Genomic DNA, 13,262 nt, shown 5'->3' on the forward strand with positions numbered 1-13,262 from the left:
AAAGAGAGGAAGTGAATCACTCAAAGCAGAATCACTATTGTTATCTGTTTTGAAAAGCACAAGAAACAATAGGGTTTCAAATGGAGATGCAGTGGAATCCAGTTCTGAAAGCACCTGCTCACTGCAGTCATTTGGATGAAACCTTGCCTCCTTGAAGACCTTTACTACTGATGTCACTTCATTCATCTATTGTTTGGGCTGCTTATGAAAGGTGTCAGTATACAGGTGAAGACACTTATCTGTTGTACGCTGTGATTCAGGAAAGAGCATTGTGTGGGCAGAGAGACCTCACAACAGCTGAGAAAGCAGCCCCCTCTCAACACACCTCTTATAGATGCAGAAGACCTTCAACAATTCCCTCCGCCTTTCCACTTGCCAATCTCTCCAGCATTGTACTTGCCTGGCTGCAAAATCAGATGCTTTTAAGGCAATGCTGTAATCCTTCACACAATATATGGTACCAAACTAGAGGAAAAGGTTAACAGGAGGCAACGCGAATCTGATCCACAGCTTGGCAGCAGCCAGATGTATACCACAGGAACGGTCACCACCATCACTATGTAAATGATCGTCACCTTTCAAAGCTGAACATAATTTCAGTCACTAATTTTCAACTTGTGGACCTCTTTGGGCCTGTGTACTACTTCAGACAGGCCCAAAGAAAGTAATTCAAAAGCAAGACGAAATTTTGCTCTTACACTTGCAATACAAGTGAGGAATGACACTTCACTGGAAAACACACAGGAAATCGGAAGGTAATTAACAAAGCACTGATTCAAGTGGAAAGGGTAAATTTTGTCTCCCGTGACAACATTATGGCTTCTTCCCTTCTAGAAATGAATGACAACTGGAACATCCACAATATAAACATCTGACAGCTCACTGATGAGCCCAGAATTGGAAATTGTCTTCCGCTCCCTAGGCAAACTCCAAGATATTTCTGATACGTCACCTTGGCAGTGAGGCTTGCCCTGCTTCTTGGTGTTTCCTGGCAAAACTTGGTTTGTCCACCTGCTTTGAAGCTTTCTGGCTTCAAACGCAAGCAAGGTTCAGCTACACAGATCTGCTGCATGCAGAAGGCAAATGCCCCAGGAGAGCACTGCCAGGGATGGCAGCTCTGGGCTGCAGCTCTGCCTGGCAGTGTTTGCTGTAGGGCTGAAGCCAGACTGAGATGAGTAACTGCTGGCCTCTTGGTCCTGGGCTTCTGAGGGGCTGAGGTTTAAAGTGCCCTCACACACAGTCACCTAATTTTCTCTGTTACTGAAACCAAAAGTTATGTCTTTTCATGTACTGTGACTTTGTACATGCATGCTTTTTGCATCTGCAATGGACTTAAGTGTTTGCCTCAGACATGCCTTACTAAGACTACGACAGTTTCAACTTGGGACACGAGAGTGCAGTACATTCATGATTTTATTTAAATCCATCCTAAATGCCATACCTGCTGAGATCTAATGGCAAGAATCAAACCCCTTTTTTGGAAATCTTTCTGTGTAAAACAGAGTTTACCAAAGAGGACACTTTTTATTTTAAGACAGATATTTTAACCTTAAAGATGAATTCCCTTCTGGCCTGGTAAAAAAAAAAAAATCCCAGGAAATTTTCAGATAATGTGAAAGCAATACACAGCTTTCACAATTTATTCAGTTGGGTTTTACTCACCTCTGTGTCTCTGAATCTGTCCTCATAATCCAATCTATCCTTTTCTACAGATGTAAGCTTTAACTTCAGTGTGGAAATCTCTGCCATAAGATCCAGCTTCTGAGTTTCAAGAGATGTTCTGCTCAAAAGCTCCTGATTCAAGATAGGGAGGAACAAAACAGAATTATGCACCCATGGAGAAGAGATCAGTAGTTTATTTCTACAGCTAAAGGCCTCTTTCATGCGGAGAAGCATCACACTCTTCCTTGCACTCTCTGATGCCCTGGGACACAGCTATTGCCTATCTGACAGACTTCAGGCACCTAGGATGCATCTGAGATTATGGAGGCAATTCTGTGGGTTGGCTGCAGGATGGGAAAATAGCTTGCCTGTCATCACAGTCACTCTAGGCAGCAAGGAGCTTTGAGGGGAACCCACCCGTCCTACAAGAGGCTTTAATCCAAGTCTCTTTGAAGTTCAGTGGGTGAAGGCTCAAAGAAGAGCAGGACTGGATTCCTACAGTGTAAAGCAGCACTGACATCACCAAGTACAAAGACTAAAGCAAATATGGTAGAAAATTATCACTTAGTTAAGAGTCATCAAGGGGTGCAGCACCTTGAAGTGCACTGCTCTCTCTGAAGCAAAATTTAGTTTGTTAAGGCAGAATGAAGACAGACAGCGAGACAGACATGCGCCTGTGAAATACCTGCTGCAGCATCTCTTCTGTGGCATTCAGCTTCTCCCTGTGCTCTTCTAGACAAAACTCCAGATCTCGAATCTTTTCTCCTTGGGCTTCCACCTGGTCTGTAAGCACGCTTACCTGCAAAGAAGAGAAAAACAGATGCATATTTAATACCTTACACCCATGCCATACGTGTCCCCTGAAGAACTGTATGAGTAACAGTGCTGGCTGGGCCACAGATGAAATGGGACCACGGTGAGAGGAGGAACAGCAGCAGCAGAGCTCTGCAGCGGACACAATGCATGGCAAAGTTGACAAGAGAAGAGGGAAAGCTCTCCTTTCATGCTTACTAGAATTTCAAGCAAAATTCTGGTGGATGCAATGTAATTCTCCATCATCCCTCCTGACTTGCCCTGGAAGATTTCACAAGGGGTGGCTGCTGCTTTTTACAGCAAACAATTATGCCTTTGCTGTGACAATACATTAACTAAAACCGACAAGCTACTACCTTAACAACCAAAGAGCTAAAGCTCACTGCATACAATTTATTCTGCTTTCCAAGTGACTGCACAAAGTGTACTATAGCGTACAGCTTCTCGTTTCAGACCAATAAAAGCAAAGAAGGTTAAAACATGCAGACTGAGGCTAGGCAAGACCAAGACAACACTTTTGAGACTGCAGACTGATTCCCATTCTGCCTTTGTGAGTTAAGACTTGTTTAAAACAGATTATTTTGAGGAAATCTGCAGTATTGCTGGGAACAGAGGCAAGTTGCCTAGAGCAGAGCTCAGTGCTGTCACAGCCCTTGGGCCAGGTCTGTATCAGGGGACCACGAGATGCCTGCACAGACCAAGGGGTGCCAGGTAGTCCCAACTCCGATGGAAAGAGCAAGCCAGCTAACAAGGGCGTTGAGGGCCAACTCAGCCTAACAGGTAAGCAGGACCTCTGGGGAGATGCTTGTCTCATCCTGCCTGTTGGCCAGTCTTGAAGTTTTTGTCACTTTTCACAAGGACAGGACATATGTTACCTGATGTGGACAGCATGTGAATGGTCATGGAAAATAGTGATCTTAAGGATACACGTGAATGTAACAAGGTAGTCACCCTGCAGACCTGCTCACCTAATGAGATTCAAAGAGATCAGATACACAGAAAGCTTTAGCTTTTTCCTGCAATCTAAATCCACACCTATCCTTAATCTGTGTTAACTCTCGGGTACCAGCAAGCTTTCTGGACAGCCCAACATGACATGGTTGCAAAACAATCCTCATATGTTTTATCACGTACTATCAAAAAGTCATTTGAATGCAAGAGCAGAAAAAAAAATAATCTAGGTGATTACTTACTTGCAGCACAAGAGATTCCTTATCATTTTCCAGACGAGCCAGCCTTTCTTGATACACATCTCCATTCCCAGATATATGTCCATTAGTCTGAAAAACACAGCAAATGTTGCATTGAAAGCTATTGTGCCATAAGCATCACACTTGAGTATTTTTAGTCTGCACAGTTCAAGAACAGATTTAAAGAATTTTTCAGCCCCCAAAGGGTTACAAACCAAATAAACTGTCAACAAAGGATACATGACCACCATTCAGGACAAGAATTGTTCAGAGACTTAAAGATGAGAAAGGAAGAACCTTCCAGTGACCCAGTTCTGCAAAATTCATTTACTGTGCATTCAGCATTTTGTTAACAAAATTTGTGCTCGATGATGTACTATGTTAAGCCACACTTGCAAAGAGACAAATACCCCAAGACATCCAGCAAGTGAAAAAAATCAATGTACAATCTACAAAACGTACATTATGCTTCTTGCAAGTAAAACAATTTTTTTCTAAAACACACAGTAAGAGACATCCTTTTACATCAGGCACACTTTATTGGGTATGGGTGAATGTCTGCACTCTAAACACATCTCTTTATAAAGCTGCCTGAGGCTAAAGAGAAACAAGAATACATGTTAATGCTATCAGAGAGTTCAGAGGAATCAGCAACTTTCATTCTTTGTAATAACTCCAATGCTCTTGAGCAGCGAGAAGGATTTTACTCTATCCATATTCAAAGCTGTCTCAAAGGACTTTGCAATGGATGCCACAACCAGATCTCAGGTTGGAAAAAAAATTCTTGTCCCCATTATTGCACAAACCACTTAGGGAAGTCTGAGAAACTGTTCTGAAATCCATCAACTCCAGAGACCCTTGATTTCCCTCTAAATATGTGATGAAAATCAACCAGGTGACTGATCCTTGCACCCTAGTGAGTCTGTGGCACAGCCCTACCAGGAGAGGCCAACCCCATGTAGGAGCTGCAAGCCTCGGGCTCCTGCTTTGAATCAAACAGCTTGTCTCCTCATTTTGGGTTATAGGGCTTGATTCCGCAAAACACCTCTTATTGCAGTAAATGCCTCAGGAAACCTGCCAGCTAGAACTCCTTTTCTAAGTTACACGCCTGACTTTAAGCGATGGGAGAAACTGCCTGTTTGAAACCAGAAGAACAAAATGCTCACCACTTAAATATTAGATGCAAAGCAAACAAGAGGGGCTACAAAGTATCTGACCTCACCATAGCACTCTACTCAAGAAACTAGGCTGTGACTGGGCAGCATACAAATCCATGTGCAGTCGCAAACGTGTCTCCCAAGCATACATGCGTAACCTTTATAAGACGACCATAACATCTCCCTTGAAATCACTGGAGAGAAAGAATGCTCCCTAGTAATTTGTACCAATACCTCACACCATAATGATACCCTGAATCTGAATTATTCAGCAGCAAATTACCAGACGTCTGACCACTGAGAAACTAAGCACCAAGCAGAAGTACTCTAAACTTCTCCCTGACCTCTACCAGAATTTAGCTCATACCACACGATTTCCATTCAAGATCAACGAGATCTTCAGTTTTGTAAGAGGTGGAAGAAGTCAAAGAACTTCCAAAATAAACTTGTCAGCTGCTCAACTAGCAGACTACGAGTTAAATTTTGTAACTTGACTTGTACGCAAAATACAAAAATGAGGTTTCTGCATATATTTGCTATTCTCTAGCTTTCTTCTCATTCAAAGGCCTCCAATGCATCTCAGGCACTTACTCAGCCTCCATGAATACAGCACCTGTACTTTGTAATTAACAACACATTTATCAATCCAGTATGTCTCTCCGATCTGGGAAAGTGATATTCATCCTTTATTAAAAGCAGGTAGCCATGGTGCAAAGACAGTCCTCTATTTCACCAGGGCTCACATTTAAGTTCTTGTCAAAGCACTGTCTCAGCTCTCCACTTCGCAACCACCTGTGGTCACCAGAGCCCTAACCACTGAACCTCCTTATACTTCTAGTCAGCATAACCAGACACAGATTAACTGAAACCAAAGAACACGTAAAGGAAACATGTCGAGTCAAGGACTGTTTTCACACTACAATGAAGATAACTGTCTTTACAATGCTGTGAAAACTGATGAAGTGTTAAAACAAATGTTAGTCATTGTGCATAGCATCTTGCCGAGACACCTTTGTTGTTAAACTCCATTCCCATTCCTGAGGAAAAAAATCCTCTTTTGCTCATCAAGCCATACTCTGTTTTAAAACTGGAGCACGTAGAGAGTGAGAGTTCAGGCTGCAGATGCACATTGCTACAAAAAAGACAGAGAGAGTAACAGCAGCCCCAAAGAGAATTGCACTAAGGGTTGTTTCCCCACAAAACCAAATACAAAGATGTCTTTGCTAGCAGTTGCCAGAGATATTTTGTAAAATCTACATAAAACCAGACCTCCTGTGATAGGGCAAAATCAAAAAAACTGTCTACAATGCAATGGCAGTTTGCTTTTTGCCTGAAATGTTGTTAACTTCTGCATAAAACCTGGGAGTAACTCTTCATTTTAGGTATAAAAAGTCAAGAAAGTCACTGACTTTGGTTACCATGGCGAAAATATGACAGTTGAAGAAAGGATGGCACAGAGAGGTCACAGTAGCTATTTCACAAAGCAGCAGTTCCAGCACCTCTTATAATGGTGTAGTGATCTACAAACAACAGCCACACCTTGAAAGGTAAAAAGTTGATGTGTGCCATGATTTTCTTCCCAGAGAGACAAGGAAGGAAAAGAGGAGATGAAACACACAAAAAGAAGAACAGGGTAATGATGGCAGTAGGCAGGACTAAAGAGAAATGGAGGGATAAAATGCCCAAACACTGAATATGGGAGAGTACTGCATCAAGAGATGGGGTGGAGGGAGATCCACCAGGGAGGAACAGGCTGTAGGGAGATCTGAAAGATGTCAGGAGACCTCGTGTGTACAAAACCTGGGTGAGCAACACTTAGTGTGTCCTTCAGAAGGAGTTTCTCTCCACCTGGGGACTTGCAGCCTCCCCCCATGGGGCAGGAAGGCAATAAAAAAGAAAACAGCAACTGCTGGCATATTTGGGGCACTTGGTAGCCTTGGATCAAATCTGTATCATTGAAGTCAATACAGGACTAACATAGTTTACTAGCAGTGTAAGAGAAGCTTTGCCATTTTCCAAAGAAGGCTCTTTTTCATCAGCAACTTAAAATCTATCTTCAATTAAGAGGTTAGACCTTGCATGTGTTTTCAGTTTAGGGATTAATTGCAAAATATAGTATGGGGAGAAAACAGAGATTCAGAGAACCAATCCTGTTCTTAATCCTAGAAACAAAAGAACAGTTGTCACAATGCCACTGAGGCTTCACAGAAGTTTGAGGTTAAGCATTTACTTAAAATGCTTTATAAGATCAGACCTAGTGCACTTAAAAACTCTGCAAGATCAATTATTGGCTAATCTGTAAAACACGTGTGCAAGCTTTGTCTGCAATCATGTAAGTGTAAAAATCCACACTGCTCTGGAGGGAATTATTCCTGTAAAAAGTAGATGCATCACCAGACTTTCACAGCTTGCCTGCCCTCAGTCTTTAATCCCTTTTCCCTGGAAGTGAGTTAGCATTCCAAAACACAGGAAAGTTTCTAATAGCTGCTAAAACCTCCTTAAAAAACCAAAACAAAACAGTTTCCTCACAATTGCTGAATTCTTTCAAAAACAAATCTCTTTTTTAGTGTACTGCAGCCGATACCCTCATTTCCCTTCATTTTTTCTTCTGCTTTTGAGACAAAATGAGCAGCACAAATCATACTGTTCTCACTGTAGATGCAGTCTGATTTTGAGCTGCCAATCCACAGCATTTTCTTCTTCTATGGCAGATTGCACTGACTGTTTTGACCGCCACAGTCCAGTCGACAGTTGGACAAGTGAGCTGTCCCTGACATCTCTTTCCTGACCATCTGGAGTTAAATTAGAGCTAATCAATATGCTTAACGTTTCTTAGATTATCATAATACACATTACCTATGCTTAGTTAAGCACAATTGTCGCTGTTCTACTTGTTCTCTCAGTTTTAGAGTCCCTCACAGGTGTGCTTCTCCAGCCTCCGTTACCTCAAAATCACCTGATGTGCCACGGGCAGAACCTCCAGGTTTCCCAAGCAAAGTATTCACCACTATTTCTGCTGTGATACACAGCCATGATATCTTCACCCTCTGTAAGTATTGATTCTGTCCCAAATTCACATTGGTCAAATCTATCTGAACACAATCTGTAACAGTGTTTAACCAGTTTGTGTGGGAGACCACCACTGCCCTCCCAAACTGGCATCTCCTGCATTTCATACCTGCCTACTGTGAATATTTGGAGCCTGCTCCACATGTTCCGGCAGCAGGCAAGCAGACCCGCTGCTAAGCTTTTCCTAAAGTTTACAGATTAGCTCCTCCTTACAGAATGAGCAGGGGTGAAAAACCCCACAAAGCCACTGAAACACCCCTCACATTGTATTTTAAATGCTTCACTACAATAAGTCAATCCCAAAAGAAAACCAGCTTAAGACAGACCTCCACTCTGAGGAGTTTACCTGAAAAATTTTCTAAATATAAATAACACCACTGTTGAATAGGGAAGATGCAACTGTTTTAAAATAGAACCATTAAATAGCAGCTCAGCTGGTATCTGATACAAGAGAAAGACAAAATGCTTATTCCCTACCGGCATTGCCCAGCTATGGCTTGTCACTCGGAGAAATGGAAGAGTCAGAACAAACACAGATAGCCTTACCTTATTTAGCCAGACGCAGTGTCCGTGAATGTCCCAGCTATACTCCATGCTGGTCATGGCTATCTTCATGCATTTAAGGAGGCAAGCGACTGTGGCAGGCAACCGAGGCTGAGTGCTGCAGCCCAGCACTGCAGGCACCGGCTGTGCTGAGCGGAGCTGTCAGGGCTCCTTTGAAGCACAAGTGAGAGGTTAAATGATGTCAGGTTTCCTCGCTTAACCAAGGATGGAGGAGAACCCAGCAGCAGAGCGGGAGATGTGGGAAGCGGAGCCGTGAACCAGCAGAAGCAGCGCTCCTCAGGCAGAGCGAGCAGCGAGCAGCTCCTCTGGGGAATTAACACATCAAAGCCCGGGGAAGATCAACCCTTCTTCCAACGTGAACCTGCTTATGGGAATCCCAACACACAAAAGGCTGGCAGCAAGGCAGAGGATGATGCAGGCAGGGGGTGCAGAGATGTGTAAACCTGACCAGGAGCAAGGGCAGCCCCACGCAGGTAGCAGCTGGCCACCTCAACCCTCGCTCCTCACTGAACAGCGCAACTGCCTCCTCTGCACCCTCCCAGACCTGTGGAAATCATCCAACCCAAAACACAGGAGAAAAGCGATTCTGATCCCTTTACCTGACAACAAGATAAATAGGAGGGAATTTTCTTTTCTTGTTGGGCTATTAATTGTAAAAGCTGGAAGAATACATGCAATTCACTTCTAAGCACCAAGAAAACGAGGAAGAAAATGTTGATGTAACTGTCCCAGGTCTCACGAGTGGCTTGTCTCAAGTTTATGTCGCACCTGAGAATGATGTAAAATGCACCAATAACAGCCAACCTCTGTCCTAAGGTTTAAACTTCTATTTACTGAGTAGCGGCTGTAGCATAACAAATCCTTAGTATTTCCCACAGAGCCTAGCTCCAGGAGTCCTGGAATTATCTCAAGACTCACAGCTTTATTAAACAGAAACATTCACAACTACCTTTGATAGATACAAATCTCAAAAACCGACTACTGAACTACCCAGAACAAAAGAGTAGAGCAGAAGAAGAGCAGAAGCCAGGTTTTTAAGCCAGGCTAATGCACTTTTGACTGGGAGCAGTGATTTTCAATGGCTCTGCAAATGGCTCTGCCCTATGCTCCTGTGCAGGACCGCACAGGTTGTTCCTACTGACAATGAACTCACATCTGATGCATAAAGATGCTACGCCAAGCCATGCTACAAATGAGCCCATATTATCTTCCAGTGTTAAAAATGTTTACACCAGTCTGGATGATCACCTTTAGCAAGATGCAGGGTCCTGTGTTTCAAGAACTTTGAAAGATCTCTCACAGACAGAAAGTACTGCTCGGAGGCAGTTTACGATGACAGGCTGAAACAGTATCACAGAGCTCCTTTCATATTGCAGCTTAGGGAGCAATCTCAAACAAATGTTTGGTGGTAAACGCCTATATGCCACACATTACCATGAGACCTTTCAATAGTTAAATTCAATATAAGCAGAAGCTTCGCCAAATGAATGCTCTGCACGCCCACACTAAGACAATCAAACAACAAACTTTGGTTTGAAGACAAGATTTTTCCATTAATAAGAAATACGAGGCGACTTCTGACTAACCAAACTGCTCCCTTCACTTGGGAATCCACCTGTTGTCCAAATAGGCCAACATATATCCACAAGATTACAAGCTATGTTTATTCAGCCAGGAAAATTTCTCTCTCATGTTAACTCTCATTACTCCCAGACACTCTCTGGAAGAACCAGCTTGTGGAATAAGTGTTAAAATCTGAGGCTGGTCTGTGAGATGACAGATCTGCAATTCACAGCAGCAACACTGGATTGTACAACCCACTATAGGTATCACAGTACAAATGAACTATCATCTTCAGATGAGCTGAAAATGTTCTTCAAGAAACCTGTAGAGGCCATGAATTTTGTTTTGCTTTAATGTTCTTACAGTCAACTTCAGAAATTCACATCTGAAGTAAAAAAAGAAATATAATATATATATTCAAATTCAGAAAGTAATTTTCAAAGCTAAAATCACAGTTGCACTTACTGTGGATTTTCAAGAAAAAGCATTATTCTGGCTCTTTTGTCCCAGGAGCACATCCTTTAAAGAGAAGACACACAACAGCACATGCATATACAAGTTCAGATCAGGAGCTTGGGGAAGCTAGCTCTGAGGTGTGGGAAGGGACCGTCCACCCACTTCTATCCTTCCCTTTTAACAAGACACAGTTGGTTTCTTCTTTCTGTGAAGGTTGTTGCATAACATGCATTTTTAAACAAATGACAAAAAAACCCCAAAACACTGGCAAGAAAAATAATCACCAGAAAGAAGACTGATTCTTGTTTGCTTCAACTGAATTAAAGCTGGAGGAATATTCATTACAGGGAACAGGTTTTCTGAGAATTATTCTTCAAGACATGGATTTATCAGCTTCCAGCTGGACACAATGGGGCTGCCACGGTTTTGCAGAAGGGAGAGTTTCATTTAAAATGGTTTTGTTACTGGTGATGATTTTACAAATTACTCGTGTGCTGTCTACATCGAAGCCAAAAGCTCCATTTTCACAGAGTGCAACACATGTTTTATTAAAGGACACAACAGAATATATTAAACATTTCTATTGATCAGGAGAAACTGGAAAAAACTACAAAATTTTGGAATAGTTATGATCTGGCTGGATTTCAGGTCTGGTCCACAGTGAAAGCACACAGTCCCAACACGTCTGAGGTTAGAAAAGGCCTCAGTCCCTTTCCAGACTGGGTTTGAGCTGTAGACTGACAACTAGAAATGATGTGTTACAGTTAAACATTTGTGCAGCACAAATCTGCATTTTCAACTTCTCTGAACTCCCCTTGGGGGTCATCTGATGGATTCTCTTGGAAGAGTTCTGCCAGATGTACAGGCACTGTATGCATACTCTGGTGTCATGTGGCCACTTGGCACCCACCAGTTAAAAAACCATCATGCGCGGTTTTAACCCTCTGGCCCTTTCTGAGTGCTTGTATAGACTTCTCTAAACACTGAGAGGAGCAGAAAGGAAGCAGTCACTAAGTAGCAATACAGGGACATGGGAGAGACAATTCTGATCTGGCAAAACAGAATGTTCTGCCCCGTTCTACAGAAGTGAACAACTTGAGGAGATTGCTGCCAGACTTTTCCCAGGGTACCAGCAGTTTCCCTGCTGGGACCAAGAGAGGATTTTTCTCTTGTGACACACTGTTTGGCAGCAGCAAACATTATTTCTATTTTCCTCTGGGACACGAGACTTGCTTACAGCTTTGGATAAGATGTCACACACCAGTTCTAGCAGCTTTGAATAGCCTGGTTGATGCAACTTCTTCATGTGTGGAGGATTAAATGGATTTCAAAAGCAGGAGGTGTCTACCCTTCCTCAGTCAGGATGGGCATAGTTGCAGAAAGCCTTTCTGCAAATCATCTGGGCACTTCACCTAACACCTTCCTGTTCAGACACGGACCAGTGACATTGGTGACACCTGCAAATCCCATGCTTGTACCACAGCACAAACTGTAATGTTCAGTCTTTCCTACTAGGGGTTTTAAGGACGCCAGGCGGTACAAGGGAATAATTTGAGGCAGACTGAGAGAAGCATAGATTGAATTGCCACTTTCTGCAATGTTTTGGACACACAACCCCCGCACATCTTTTCCTTTCAGTGCTCAGGAGGCACTAAGCTGAATGACACAACAGCACCCTTCCTCTCTCAGATTCAGCCCATGGCCACTATGAAAATCATTACTGTCTTTTTGTTGTGCAGTGACACATATCATGTCGGTCTCGAAGGAGCTTGTTTCAGACCACAACAGCCAGGCATCCCTAAATCACACATTCGTCACCACACGGGGCAGTGACTGGCCTTCACCTCATTAATCTCAACACGCACTGCAGCCTCTGGCCAGGCTACTGGGTTCCTTTACTTCAGAATGACATGTGGAGGATCAGCATTGCTAAGCATGTACTACTGATGTGAACGCATGGGGAGTAGTTAATTTTCCAAAGCTATTTATTTGGCATATGTACTTTTTGTTATTAATAAAAGCTATTCTTGCATGAGACCTGTTATGTCCCCCCAAATTCTGGAGCAGAGCATAGTTAGAGCGATGTTCACTGCTGCATGTTACAGAGTAAGGAAATGCTGATGTTAGCAGGACCTCTGCTAACACCAGAGTTTTAAACATCTCTGTTTTAAAGATCTGACTCTAATGTCACTCCTGTCTCCTCCTCCTGATCTTAGCGTTGGCTGCCATGCTTTGACAGTGAGGGCGAGATGCAAATCCCACCGGAGGCAGTGGGAAAGCTCCCACGTGCTTCATTAAATTTCAGGCATTTTGAAGCATGCAGTTCAAAGCAAAGAAATAAAAATAAAAGCTCTACTCTCAAACTTTTCTGCAAGAGCTACAGAAGCAAGCCCAGCTGTGCCAGCCCTGGTGCCCATCTCCTCCTGCAGTACTGCAGACAACCTGCGTGCCATCACATGGGACGTCAGGTCACCCAACACTGACTGCAGCTTCACACCTGGCCTGCACTCCCCAGCCCAGGCTGGGCAAACACAGCCCTGTATTTGCCACTTTGAGCTGCAATCGAGCACTGAAATAAATCCATGCATCAAGACAAAAACATTTTACATGAGGTCAGCTGTGGTTCTGTGTTGATTGAACCCTTTCTAAGGGAGTATGATGCCTGCCCTGGCAAGAGACCAGGCAATGACAGCTGCTCATCCCAACAGCAGCAATGCATAAGGTGCAAAACAGAGCCACTATGGTGGCCTGTCCATTTAGGTTGAAAAAGACCTTCAAGATCATCAAG

General features: G+C 43.2%; 1 protein-coding gene across 18 annotated transcripts in view; it reads right to left on the reverse strand.

The window, feature by feature from the left end:
* The window catches only part of PPFIBP1 (PPFIA binding protein 1), a 112,411-nt gene that overhangs the window by 32,587 nt on the left and 66,562 nt on the right, over positions 1-13,262 (reverse strand). For 15 of the 18 annotated variants that reach the window (XM_054060085.1, XM_054060062.1, XM_054060056.1 and 12 more), the window contains 3 exons: positions 3,669-3,755; positions 2,348-2,461; positions 1,663-1,794 (listed from right to left, as the gene is read on the reverse strand). In XM_054060085.1, coding sequence (XP_053916060.1) covers positions 1,663-1,794; positions 2,348-2,461; positions 3,669-3,755 — 333 coding nt within the window. Of the gene's footprint in view, positions 1-1,662; positions 1,795-2,347; positions 2,462-3,668; positions 3,756-8,368; positions 8,400-8,437; positions 8,606-13,262 lie in introns of those variants that run through there. The other 3 variants (XM_054060112.1, XM_054060094.1, XM_054060103.1) reach the window with 2 other exon arrangements.

Source organism: Cuculus canorus, chromosome 1 (assembly GCF_017976375.1).
Source record: "Cuculus canorus isolate bCucCan1 chromosome 1, bCucCan1.pri, whole genome shotgun sequence".
Taxonomy (NCBI): domain Eukaryota; kingdom Metazoa; phylum Chordata; class Aves; order Cuculiformes; family Cuculidae; genus Cuculus; species Cuculus canorus.